General features: G+C 43.3%; 1 protein-coding gene across 2 annotated transcripts in view; it reads right to left on the reverse strand.

The window, feature by feature from the left end:
* LOC111862592 (heterogeneous nuclear ribonucleoprotein L) overlaps positions 1 to 12,938 on the reverse strand; it is a 147,483-nt gene that overhangs the window by 88,027 nt on the left and 46,518 nt on the right. For both annotated transcript variants that reach the window (XM_023848097.2, XM_023848096.2), the window contains exon 5: positions 3,905 to 4,001. In XM_023848097.2, coding sequence (XP_023703865.1) covers positions 3,905 to 4,001 — 97 coding nt within the window. The remainder of the gene's footprint in view (positions 1 to 3,904; positions 4,002 to 12,938) is intronic.

Raw genomic sequence — 12,938 nt, forward strand, 5'->3', positions numbered from 1 at the left:
AAAATCCAATGACCTCATTGTGATCCGAACTCGCGACCTTCCGGCTTGTACCACAGGGCCTCAATCAACTACACTACCGCGTGCCCCGAGATATTTTCATATACCTGTAAAAAGAAGACGACGAAAGTTTAAAGAACATAAAGAATTGGACAATTACAACGCGATGGCCTTCGTGCAGTTTCAGTTAACCATGTCAATTCGTTTACAATATACACGTAATACTTAACGACGTAGTATAACAGTTCATTACGACCCCGAAGAAAGAACTCTGAACCCTCGAAAGGTTGTCCACCTCCAACAGGATTGCACAATCACTTGGGAATATTTAAAAAGATGGAGGCGTTAGTGTGCAGATATTCTGACTGGCAATATATAAACTTGCGTTCGTAGAACTTCCAAACTGTGAAGATTATACTTTGCATATGTTAAGCGTAATGAATGTTCTAACACTCCAAACATTTACATAACTGTAAATGTCACAGTTCTGTAGAAATATTTAGAAGCGAAACCCACGCAATATTGAAAACAACGGCAGGAAGATGCCATTTTCTTTCATAAACCTGAGTATCACATTCTCTCTTAAATGTACACCATTACGAACGCGTGAGGGAGAGATGGTTAAAAGAATTAAAAAAGGAAATAAAGTCTAAAATTTGTCCCCGGGCTTCTGAACTCGAAGGAAATAGAAATGACACACTCTACGAGGAACTGGGCATTAAGAAATAACGGAAACTCGACAATTCTCAGCTGGGACTGGTCACCGGAAGCGAACATTCCCGCTCACAGTAATAATCACAGCTCATCTTACATACTCCCACCCCCACGAAAAAAAAATTGCAGCTACCGAGAACGGGACACAGGAGGTTATTTGCTCGCCGGCTACTATCTTACATGGTTTCCATTTCACGAGTTCTGTGGCAGTTTGTGATGATAATTTTGAATACACCGTCTTCTCTGCAAGGCGTCTGATGGATTTCCCCGGATTCAAGCGTAGCACCGAGTTCATCTCATTCCTCTTCAGTGAGCTCTCTGCCTTCTGATTCGGTTCGTATCTTCTCTCGAATAACGACCCTGTCTGTTTACTATATTTACGACTATGGAGAGCTCGCTGTTTGCAACTGTTACATCATGAATTGTACGCAGAATTCTTCTCATTTTCATACACGGGCATACACGTATTGTTCAAGAACATACGGTTTTCCAATCTTAGACTCACATATGGCACCTGGACACCAGCAACGCGACTGGATAAATGTAGCATGGGTTTGCGATTACACGGTAGGTCAATAGCGCATAAACTCACCTCACGGAATATATTCAACAACTTGTTTGGCGACACTGAAAAGAATTTTCAACCTGTATCGACTCTTAGTTTGTTGGGTCCGCTCGTACAACTCGGCTCTGTATCTCTCGCCTTAGCGGCCGGACGATTTTCGGATAGCTCTCCGTTAAACACACTGTAGATTAACATAAAAACGAATGCGTTGTGCAAAGTGGCGAAAACATCCGCAAATAATGATGTCACCTTCAATACACCCGGTTCCACATATTTAGCTTTGTTGATAACTTGAAGATGAATTAAAGGAAGTTTATTTCGATGCCCGGAATGCGAACAAGTGCGCACATATTTCCAACAGATAAACCGTCTCTAACAGGAAGCAACAACTGATTTTGGGAAGAGAAGGGAGAACACGGCCCAGATGGGTCGCTTGGGAGACCTTCATTTCGGATTAAAGTGAATTGGGTACTCGGTCTGCTGGGAAGCAAATTCATTCTGAGCTAACATCGTCGACACGTTGCAAGATCCCTGGGTGAAGGATCAGCCTATTGCGAGGCCTCTGCTTTGGCAAGACTTGGATAAAGATCATAAGGAAAGAGAGGAACGCAATATCGTTCCCGGACGCCGTTCGGTCTAGGCCGTCAGAACACGTCTATGTTTAGCACTCATACTACAATGTAGAGGACCGCCTCTGTGGTCAAGTGGTCGGAGCTCTTGGCTACAGATCCAGAGGTCCTGGGTTCGATTCCCGGCGTTACCAGATTCTGAGAAGTAGAGGGGTCTTGAACGGGGTCCACTCAGCCGCGTGAGGATAAATGAGGATCTACTTGAATTGAAAAGTGGCGGCTCCGGTCTAGAAAACCAAAATTAACGGCCGTGGGGATTCGTTGCGCTTACCACGCGACACCCTCTATCCGCTAAAGTTGATACTAACTTCGCCGACAAGCGCCAGTCGCTCGGTCGGTATAGTTGTCTTGCAGACTAAAGCCGTAGAGTTTTAGTTTAACTACAATGCAGAACAACAAAGCAGTTTTGGTGCAAACTTGACACATTACACCAATCGATAAGATCTACAGTAATAAGCACATGCGTTTAGACACGCTGACTTCATAGCAAATCTTTATTGCTTGCATCCTGTTGTGTCATAATTTGTAACACTCTTGCCCTCAGCAAACTGAAACCAGGAACAACACAAAAACAAGCGTCCACACGATAAAGACATGACACACTCTAAAGAGAAAAAACATAATCACGTCACATACAAGACGGCACGAACACACACACATAAAAACTAAAATGCTAATAACATTACAGCGAACCCTGGAACATAACTATCACCTACAATACGCGACAAAGAACACAGAATTTTTACATTGTAACGACGATAATTTTTTTAAAATTTAAAAATATTTTTACAACCTTTGTAATAGTTACATGTATTATGACGATTATAATGACTAACACTAATATGGATCCGTATTAAAATACACGAGACGAATTTATTGAAACTGCCTGAGGATGGTCAAATATATGGACCGAAACATGTAACATATATTAAATAAAGCCAATATGTTTTGTTTACGTCCAGAATGTCAGATTCACAGCAAATCTTCGCACGTTTCAATAACACGACATATGACACGTAAATTGTCTTTGTAGGCGAGTCTTGTGGGTAAACACTGATTCGGAGTACTGCATACACGATGGCTCTAAATTGTCGTTGGGGTTTCCGTGGTCTATAAACGGAAACCGCGACAATAACTGAGAATAACCCTGTATTAATATCCGTAAATATTAACCAGTTTAGCGTTATGTTGAAAACGTGTTATAAATCTAACATTTAGATATGTCTAGTGCTTACATTTTATGGTGAGAATTTATCTCGATTTTGGCTTATTCTTTCCTTCAGCTGACGAACATAAATCCAATGTCAACAAGAAAGGTGACAGAGGAATACTTCAACACGACTACAACTTTACAATTAATGGTTTTAACACAGAACTTATTGAGTATTGAGGGGGTGGGTTACCCCATGCACCGCGACCAGTTCGATCTATTGTGCGTCCCCCTTTGAATTTCTACTGTCTCAATACCCTACCTGTACTGGTGCTTGCTATCGTTCACTTTCTGCCAGCGAGGTTTCGGCCGTCTACTGGCAGTGGTATCTGACAGTTAGTCCCTTTCTGTCATTGAGGTTGTCCCTCCTCTGGCAGTGGTACCTAAGCTCCCCCATCTACCGGAGGCATTGGAAACTACTTGGGCGGGAAATTGCCTAAATTTAGCTCTGAGGTCTCCTAGAGACATGAGGTTCTTTTACGTGCCGTAAATCTACGAAACGGGACCCACGGCTTAAAGTCCCTCCCGGAGGACTTGTTCCCTGAATTTTTCTGCCCTTAAAAATTCCACGACCTCCGCCTGCTTTGAACCCGCGTACCTTGGGTCATGAGGTGGGAACGTTGCCCCTACACTACGGAGACCGCTTAACACAGACCTTAAATACATCATTTCTTTTGCACTTTTCATACTGAAGACTCTAATCCTGAGGGTTCTGGAGAATACAGATTAGGAATAACTGTAATGGGGGAACCGTGTCCGCGGAAAATAATACAAACGTGTTCTACTTACCTTAGCGTATTCTATCTTGAGTGTGCAACAACCTGAGTAGATGTCTGCTCCATTCAGAGACTCCTTGGCTCTCTTCGCAGATTCTATGCTGTCAAATGTGAGGTGTAGTTAAGGAACAAACTATAGCACAGATAATCATACTGCGTACATTGAGGTTCTTGTGAGTACCAGTGTCACAGCGTAATCTACTAGTCCAATCAAGAGGGGTGTTTTTATTTCATCACACTAAAAGAGCTGTAAAAATTAAGAAACTGCATATAATACATATTATGGAGTATTTGTTCAAAGCAAGAACTGTGGAGACAGAGAAACAGTCATTGCTAGGTTATGCCCGCACGCAACAATAGAAGAGGTGTTGCAAGTGGCGTTCTCTGTGGATCCGCTCCAAGGCTACATGATTCGACCACGAAGGTTCAGTTCAGCAAGAGCAGTGCAGATGTGGAGTGCTAACCAGCGGACAAAGGAAGCTGAAGATCCGTTTCCAGGAAACGTCTAGTGGAAACACTCCAAAGGAACAAGTCGTTGACAGTTCTTACCAAGACCAGTGACAGAATGTGAAGACAGCGTGGAGTGATTTGAAATGTGGAAATCAGCTAGTGTTATAGTTATTTGTAGTTACGACCTGTAAGTGCCCAACAAATCTATTCACAAATCCGAACACCGCTTACAGTTACTAATACACGTGACAATGCATTTTTAAAACACTTTACCAAATCTCTAATGAGTCGGTAAAATAGCTAATTTAATGAGTGCAGCTTTGTGACGATTCTTCAAGTGTTTACCTGCAACAGGGTGGAGCGCAGGCCACGCCACAACACCAAGCTGGGAGAATTACGGTAACAAACGCGTTTCACTCTCTATCCCCAAAAATACATATTGTGAATTTAGCTGAAGTTGCAGGTATTTCGTGGGCTTCAGCCTGTAAATATGCGATGCTACAATAACCAGTAGGTCCTACACGTAATTTAGTTATCACTTCTTCACGTAAGAGCAAACCTACCACTAAGATCAGAGACCGGTTTCCAAAACGTGACTGCACATGGGCGATACAAGTAATGTGGAGTACGAGATGTATTTTAGCGGACTGAATTATCCGTTTTCACGTCGCAAACCCTGATCACTGACCGTCGTGGGTTGAAAAGAGCTAAGGCTCTTTATCGCCGGACGATGTATGAGATTCCAAGGAATAGTACATTACACAATTCTTCAATAATATGAGTATATACCACCATTTAAATAAATCTGTTTTCAGCCTATTTTCCTTATTTTGAAAACAATAAAATTAGGCTTCTGTAACCTCCATGCTGTCTGTGTATCAGAGAATCCCCACCACCTATTAACTTTTGAATGCCTGAGTCCATCTAACGGCTTACTTCATAAATCCCTCTTAGCAGCCTGCCTCCATGTATCCCTCCCATCTTGCTAGGCAAAAGCTCCGTAAGAACGTTCCCACGGAAACGAAGAACTGCTTCCGGCGCCGTTTTCTATGCGGTATGTGTCGTATCAAAGGAAAGTATGCCATCAGTTCTTCCCAGAACTTCTTATAGTACATTTAAAACGAAAAACAGCATCCCCATGCTTCTACGACCAACAAATTCTGCCTCACAAAGTGTTTTTTGTTTTTGTATAGGAGAAAACTTTATTTCTGTGCTGCTTGCATAAACAGTGCCAATCAAAAACGGCTTAGATCACCTGTGAAAGATAAATACAGTTCACGATGAGAGGCTGAGGGATATATCGAAAATCACGCAAGCATCACGCTGAGAAATACGGCGTCCTAATCTACATCTCACTGAATGCAGAACTGACACTACAAAAACGCTTTGCATATAACATTATTACGGCATGAAATTCGTAAGAATGCAGACTTACACAGAAGGTTCCAATTCCGATACGATAACATGTCCTGCCCCTTTAATTTCCCCATTGGGCGTATCGGGTCGGAGAAGTGCGATGCGTATTTACTCTCCTACACGAGCGAAAACAGTCGAGTGTTGGGCCAAAATTTTCAGAAGACTTTCTGCCCACCGGACACTATACACATTACACCCAGCGTGGACACAGTACAATCCCCAAACTATTATATCGGATGTACGGTAAATCTCGCTGTAGAAATTCTCGTACTTTTAATTTTTGTTTGATTGTTTTAACAAAAACAACAAACAAATTTAGACGATGTTACTTGTTTCTGAAAGTGGGCACGCGGTAGCTACAAGCCAGAAGGTCTCGGGTTCAAGTCCCGATGAGGTCATTCGATTTTTTTTTAAACCTAATCCTTCCAGCCGCACTATGGCCCTGGGGTCGACTCGGCCTCTAACAGAAATGAGTACCAGGAATTAATTAAATAATTTTCCTGGGGAGTGAAGCGCGGCCGGCGCGTAAGGCTGACAACCTTACCGCCATCTTTGAGCCGATGGTATAGAAAATGTGGGACCCTCAACGTCTCAAACCCTATGGGCCTCCACGGCCTGGTACAGGGATAGCTTTGCCTTTACTTGCTTTTTACTTGTTTCTGAAATGTTCATAAGCCTCTGTAGAAGAGGCAGACGCAGAAATCCTCCAACCCGCTAACGTAGCATCACCATTTAGTTTTCGATGTTAATTTTCGGGAGTCGGGTTAGCTCAGTCGTTGTAACGACGAGCAACGGACTGAACGGTCGGGGTTAGGATCCCGGCAGAGCAAGATTTTTCTCTCCTCCACAACATCCAGACCGGCTCTGGGGCTCATGAACGATACAAGTCTGCCGTGCCGAGTGCAAAGAGTTGTCTTCTGGCAAGGAACAGCTTGTAGGATGACACTGTAAGGATAAAGGATAAAGCAAACATGGGGAGGGGGGGAATGCATACAGGATTTTGGTGGGAAAGCCAGAAGGAAAGAGACCATGAGGAAGATCTAGAGGGAGGTTGGGGAATATTAAAATGGGCCTTAAGACATAGGATGAAGTGGTATGGACTGGATTCATCTGGCTTAGGATAAGAACCGGTGGGAGGCTATTGTGAACACAGTAATAAACCTTCGGGGTCCATAAAATGTTGGTAAATTCTTGACGAGATGAGCGACTGGAGGCTTCTCAAAAAGGAGTTAGTCATCTGATCACAAACTATTTCTTTTATAATTAATTCCGTCGCAAGACAGCATCCGTTACGTGTCAGATGCTAACGACACTGTTGAAAGGCATAAACTGGACGCATTTCAATCAAAGTTGTTAATTGTGCCAAACTGCCAGAACGACATGGTCATTAACTTAACTTACATCAGCGATGCTATCTATGTAGGTCAAGCCTGGGCACAAAGACCGTCTACTCGTACTGTGAATGCCATTAGTGCAAAACGTTGTAAGGATCACTAAATTTGCAACGTTGTATTATCAAAGTCTTTACAAATTTTTATAAGTTTAATAATGAAATAAAAGAACTTTATATAATGGAAGAACTGCTTCTGCTGACTACACGTACAGTAACAAGAAAGATTCAACCTTGGCTGTCATTTCATTTGTTTAACTGTGGAACTGAATGGATCTATTCAGAATTCTCATACATGTACCGCATATTTTTGATCAGAATACGCACACTTTAACGTCAGTATTTAGGTCATACGCCCACACGTCGTTTTCAATCAAACGTGGAGGCCGCATCTGTGCGATACGATGGCACAAGTTTCAACACTATCCTAACGCCGGGTTAAGTCCTGCCTCGTATTTGGTTTAGTCCAGAGTTCGAGTACGGTCCGATGACCGACTATCCTGATAATGGAGTCTTCATTTTGTTCGACAATGTCGTGGAATTGCACATAACTATGTGATGAAACGTATAAACAAGGTAAAGCTGCCCCTGTATCAGGCCGTGGAGATCCATAGAATTGTGAGACGTCGAGGCTCCCACGTTTTATAGACAATTGGGTCACAGATACTCACGCGCCGGCCGCCCTTTAGCCCCCAAGGAAGATTCCTGGTACTCATTTCTGTTAGAGGCTGAGTAGATAATGCTGCTGGAAGGATTGGGTCAGCTAAAATATACGGTGACAACATCGGGAACCGAACCCGCGATCTCTCGGCTTGTAGCATAGTGCCTCAATTATACGCTGCTAGTATTTTACATATGTAAGGCAAGTTAGGCAAAACTCTAATAAACACAGAAGGTTTAAACACGTACAACCGCAGTAGGAATGTCTGTCCTCTATGAGGATTCGCTATAGCAAAACTGTAAGCATCTGTAATGTTCAAAAGACAAAACACCTGAGCTAATGTTTAGTTTGTAGCATAAGATGACATTGTATGGTAAGGTAGGGCAAAGTTTTCCTTGTGCTTAATCAATTAAGCACTACGCTATGAAAATGCATAAATCTACGTATTCTTGACCTCGGCACTAGTTAGAGGTAAGTGGTCAGCTTCACTCCCCGGGCGCTTTACCCGTGGTTCCCCTTGGATAGGAGGGTGGGTGTGTAGCAGAGCCGGTCTGGAAGCTGTGGAGACCCTGCCGGGATTCGACCTCCGACCGCTCGGGCGTTCAACCAGCAGGCAGTCGCTATACGGAGTACGCTATCCCGGCTCCACAAGCTTCTACGTCCACGCTAAAATTCGAAATTATGCCATGAGTTAGGGCTCGTGCGAAGCAGTCGATACAGCAGTGATTCCCACCCAGAATCATACCCAATGCGTACCGGAAGGAGGGCACACGTCTCTATCAACCGGCAATGTTAAAAATGCACCCGTACTAATGGATCACTGGACTTTACACCTATCCGTTCCTCGCCGTATTACAAAAGCACCTGACGGAACGATATTTCAAGAACTTTCTGCTAAATTCACAGGATTTGACACTCTCAAAGTGATGTCTCTGAAGGGTATCTTCTGGGATGTGAAGTGTGAAGTTCACACTAACGTTTCGGAGGAACGCGCTGCTTCCATCTTCATGTCCGAATAAGCCAAAAGACCAGAAATATGTTAGCAGTAAGCAGAACACGAATAGTCTGAATGATAAAGGATGAGGAAATTACCAAAAAAATGGAAGCTGTTCTCTCACAACCGGGTTCGAGCGTGGTGCATAACTGGATTACTTTTCGTTCTTTCTGTGGAGCAAACTAATAGCGACGTGGCCCGGGCAAGCACTGGCTGCATGCAGATGAGGAATCACATCCAGGCTGGGGCTGTACCGCCCAGCGCAAGGCCTGTCGCGTTCATATATAACTTATTCTCTTTGAAAACAAGTTATATACGTAATTAAAAGCAGTGTTTTGTTTCAAGCAGCCTTCTTTATGCACACTTCACAAACGTGCTTCTGCGGGAGTCTCTGCTTGGCCCAAAGTACAAAACTTAATAAGATTTTGCAGCAACGAGCTCTAGTCAGTCAAAATGTTTCTTTTCAATCCCCTGTGTTCTTAGCGAACACAAGAGATTAAAAGGGACACTGCATTATTACTGAATTCCCAAACGAAATGTTACATTCATCCTGAATAACCGAATCTCTGCAGCGATATCCTGGGGATATTTGATGGGCTTTCTCAGGTCCTCCAGGCAAAGTGCTGAGATGGTACTTATGCATAGGCCAAACTCACCAATCACATCCATTTTATATTGCTGCTAAACCAACGCAGTACACAGAACGTCGTTACCAATAAAATTCGTTAAAATGACATTTACAAATTCGGTTCACTCCTCACATAAAATACCCACTTAACAACGTTACACACATACAAGCGTTCAAATTGTATTGACATGACGCCTTAAAGCCGGAATAGTGGAGCCAGAGCGGAAGGCCACTGACGGCCAACGGCTCGGTAAGAAAGTTCTAGTGACAACAGCAGCCAGTAATAGACATTCTCCATGGTTACAGACAGACTATATAAGGAGCCGTGCAGAGAAGAACGATTCTGATGAGGTCAGAGAACCCGTATGGAGGCGGGGTCGAATACCTCCACCGTGACCCTGCGAGTCGAAGGAGGGGACGAAAAGGGAAGTCTCAAATCTGAGACAGTAAAATATGGTAGCGAGTGCCAAGGGACTGCGCTGGCAAGGGCCGGCAGCAAATACAAAAGACAGACCCGTCCTCTCGTCAGAGAGCCCCCCCCCCCTAAAAACAAGTCCGTAACTGTCAAACAGTAATAAATATTTGGTCGTGATTCCCAGATGGGGCTCGACACCAAGACTTACTGACGGACCGTCAGTCGCAATGTGACTTACTTTTTAACGATTGTCGTCATTCATTCGTAAAACAGTCGTCGTTCAAAGAAGTCGCAGTAGAAGTGACCAAATCAGAACCAAGTAAGTCACAGTGCAAGAGAAGACACTCGTTGACCAGTAAGGAATGGAGCGGGTCTTAAGCAGTCATCAATTTTGAGCTGTTACAACTGACTGCAACTGTAATAGAAGTGCCAATAAATCCAATCATCTAATCTACAAGCCGTTAATATTAGTCACGCAAACCCCCCATACGTGACAGTAATTAAGGGACGTAATGTTTATTCTGAAAACAAAATTAAATCCATAGAAACAAGAGCTATGTGTAGGATTTGAGTTTCTCACAGTGGTGGTTATGAAGAGTTCTATCTTCAGGGATGTAACACCGTATAGTCCACTGAAAGTTAACAGACATTTCGCAGGAACATATCTTCTCCATCTTCAGGGTCGAAATAGTCGACAAAAATACCTGCGTGAAAGGAGATGGCACTCAGCTTAAATGGAAGCCATACTCCTCCGACACGTCGAGTGACTTTCAACGGGCCATAGGGCGCTATATGCCCTTAAGAACTATGTGGGCTACAAGCGACTGTGAACGTTAAAGCGGAAAATACATAACTGTCATCTCTACCCTAAACAGGGGTACACCGAGAAACAGATAAGGGTCAATTCTGTTTAAAAAAAATGGAATATTCGGCGTCAATTCTATTCCCATATAAGAAATAAAAATGGACAGTTTCGTTTATCTATCAAATTTGAACGAGTCAGTTTTAAACACAGTAAATCCCAGACTATACGGCCTAAACTGAACCGAAGAGCCATCGGATAATACGAATAACATTTAAAAAATGGAAGAAATGTCTATATAAATGCATTATAGAACAACAATGTCTAAATACTATTTAGTTTATAACTACAATATCAAAAAGAAATGCAAAACTTAAAGCTTTATAAATGAAAAATACATAAACGGACGGTAAAATCTGAAAGACAACCGTTTAGACAGGCGTTCCAGTACGATAAAAACGAGTCTCTGATAACTCGAGGTCGGAAAGCCGCGGTTCTACTCAGTTTCACTCGTTATGCTGAGAAACTGGAAAGGAAAATAATGCTAAGGCGCTATATCCCTGTAACAGTCCGTGGAGGCTCCCACATTCTGTACACAACCGACTCACGCATGGTGGCGAGGCTCAGCCTTACGCAGTTAACAATGCCATTATCAGCTATGGGAACTCCAGTACTTAAATCATCAGCGTTCAGAATGGCGAAGAGATGCTGAGCAACCTCTCACGTATGTTCCGTGATGAATAATAATTGTTCCTGGATTAGACTGCTGGATTTATTGGCACTTCTTTACAAATTTGGCTCCACTTCTTACTGGACTACGAGTGTCTTCTCTTCTGCGTAACTGACTTGCTTCTGATTTACGAATCGGTCACTTCTTCAGCTTCTGCTGTCCGCAGGTTAACACTCCACAGCTGAACCCTCAGTCTCTGAATTCTCTTCCGAATGAATCTATCCCCGACATGAATAATCGAATCTTGTCTTATGTTAATACCGACGTTTAGTCGGCCAGTCTGTCTTGAAACAAAACCATCTGAGGCTTACGACAAGATTCTTATTGCTGTCAAACATTTGCGGGTTTGTTGACGTGAGGCGCTCTCTCATACGAGAGGACGGGTCTGTCGTTTACAATTGCTGATCGTCCTCTCCAGAGCAGTCATTCTCGGGTCCGAGTCCCGTGGGACTTGCGACCATATTTTACCGTCTCAGATTCGAGATTTACCTTCTTATCGCCTCCTACGACTCGCAGGGCTACGGTGGACGTATTCGACCTCGCCTCCACACGGGATACCGACTTGAATACACGAATAAACAAACTGTCTTTTATAACTTCGGGAGGACCGAATAGCCGCAATCACCTCAAACAGTTGTCATTCTCCCAATGTCACGGGTATGTCTTCATTAAGATCCTTTGCAGCGGAAATGCGATAGCGAGACGCTCCCTAGCAAATGGATTTCCACTTTTTTTCGGTATTCCGGCTTTCAGGCGGTGTTTACCGAGCTGTTGCCTAGCAAACAGTCACATTATCATCATCGCCGTGTATTCTGAAGAGATTCCATTTGCATATTTCAAAACAGACACACAAATGATATTTCCACGAGCTTTTAACGCGTCTTAGCAAATCACCGAATAGTCATGTGGCAGGGTGGAAAAAGCTCTATTTAAATCAATGATTCGATAAGAGGCGCTACAAACGCTCGTGGAAAATGAGCCTGGAATAAAAAGGGTTATGACAAGCTGTAATTAGAGAACCACTGGCTAATCACACCAGATTTAACAGGCATGAACTGAACGCACAAGGCCTAACGAAAATCAGAATCGATGGTTACAACTGTCATGGGCAGACATCGGGGCCGGCGGGCAGCTACATTTCCATACCAACAAATTACAGCCCATTTATATGTATGCTTCCCCCGCACGAAAAAATGTATATATATTGCAGCAGGATGTAATCCTATTAATCTTCATTAAGGTGAACGAGCCCGTTTTAGCTTCACGCTCGGCACAATCTCCTTGCTCATTTGTGTGGCCACAGTGAAGATGGTCCCGCTGGCACCACAATGAAACCTTTACGGTGGGAGCATAAGACGCTCCACCTCAAATGCAAAAAGGCCGGCATTTCTTATTCTAATCCCGGAATACAACGCAAGATAAAATTAAGAGTATAGTAAAACCTGGAAATGCAGATTACCATGCCACTAAGAACACTTATCTTCCAATCTCCACTTAAAATATGATAAGAGAATATAAAACTACCAGCAAGTTCTGGAAAGAACTAACCCCCACATTTCTT

The sequence above is a fragment of the Cryptotermes secundus genome, unplaced genomic scaffold (genome assembly GCF_002891405.2).
Source record: "Cryptotermes secundus unplaced genomic scaffold, Csec_1.0 scaffold1813, whole genome shotgun sequence".
Lineage (NCBI taxonomy): Eukaryota > Metazoa > Arthropoda > Insecta > Blattodea > Kalotermitidae > Cryptotermes > Cryptotermes secundus.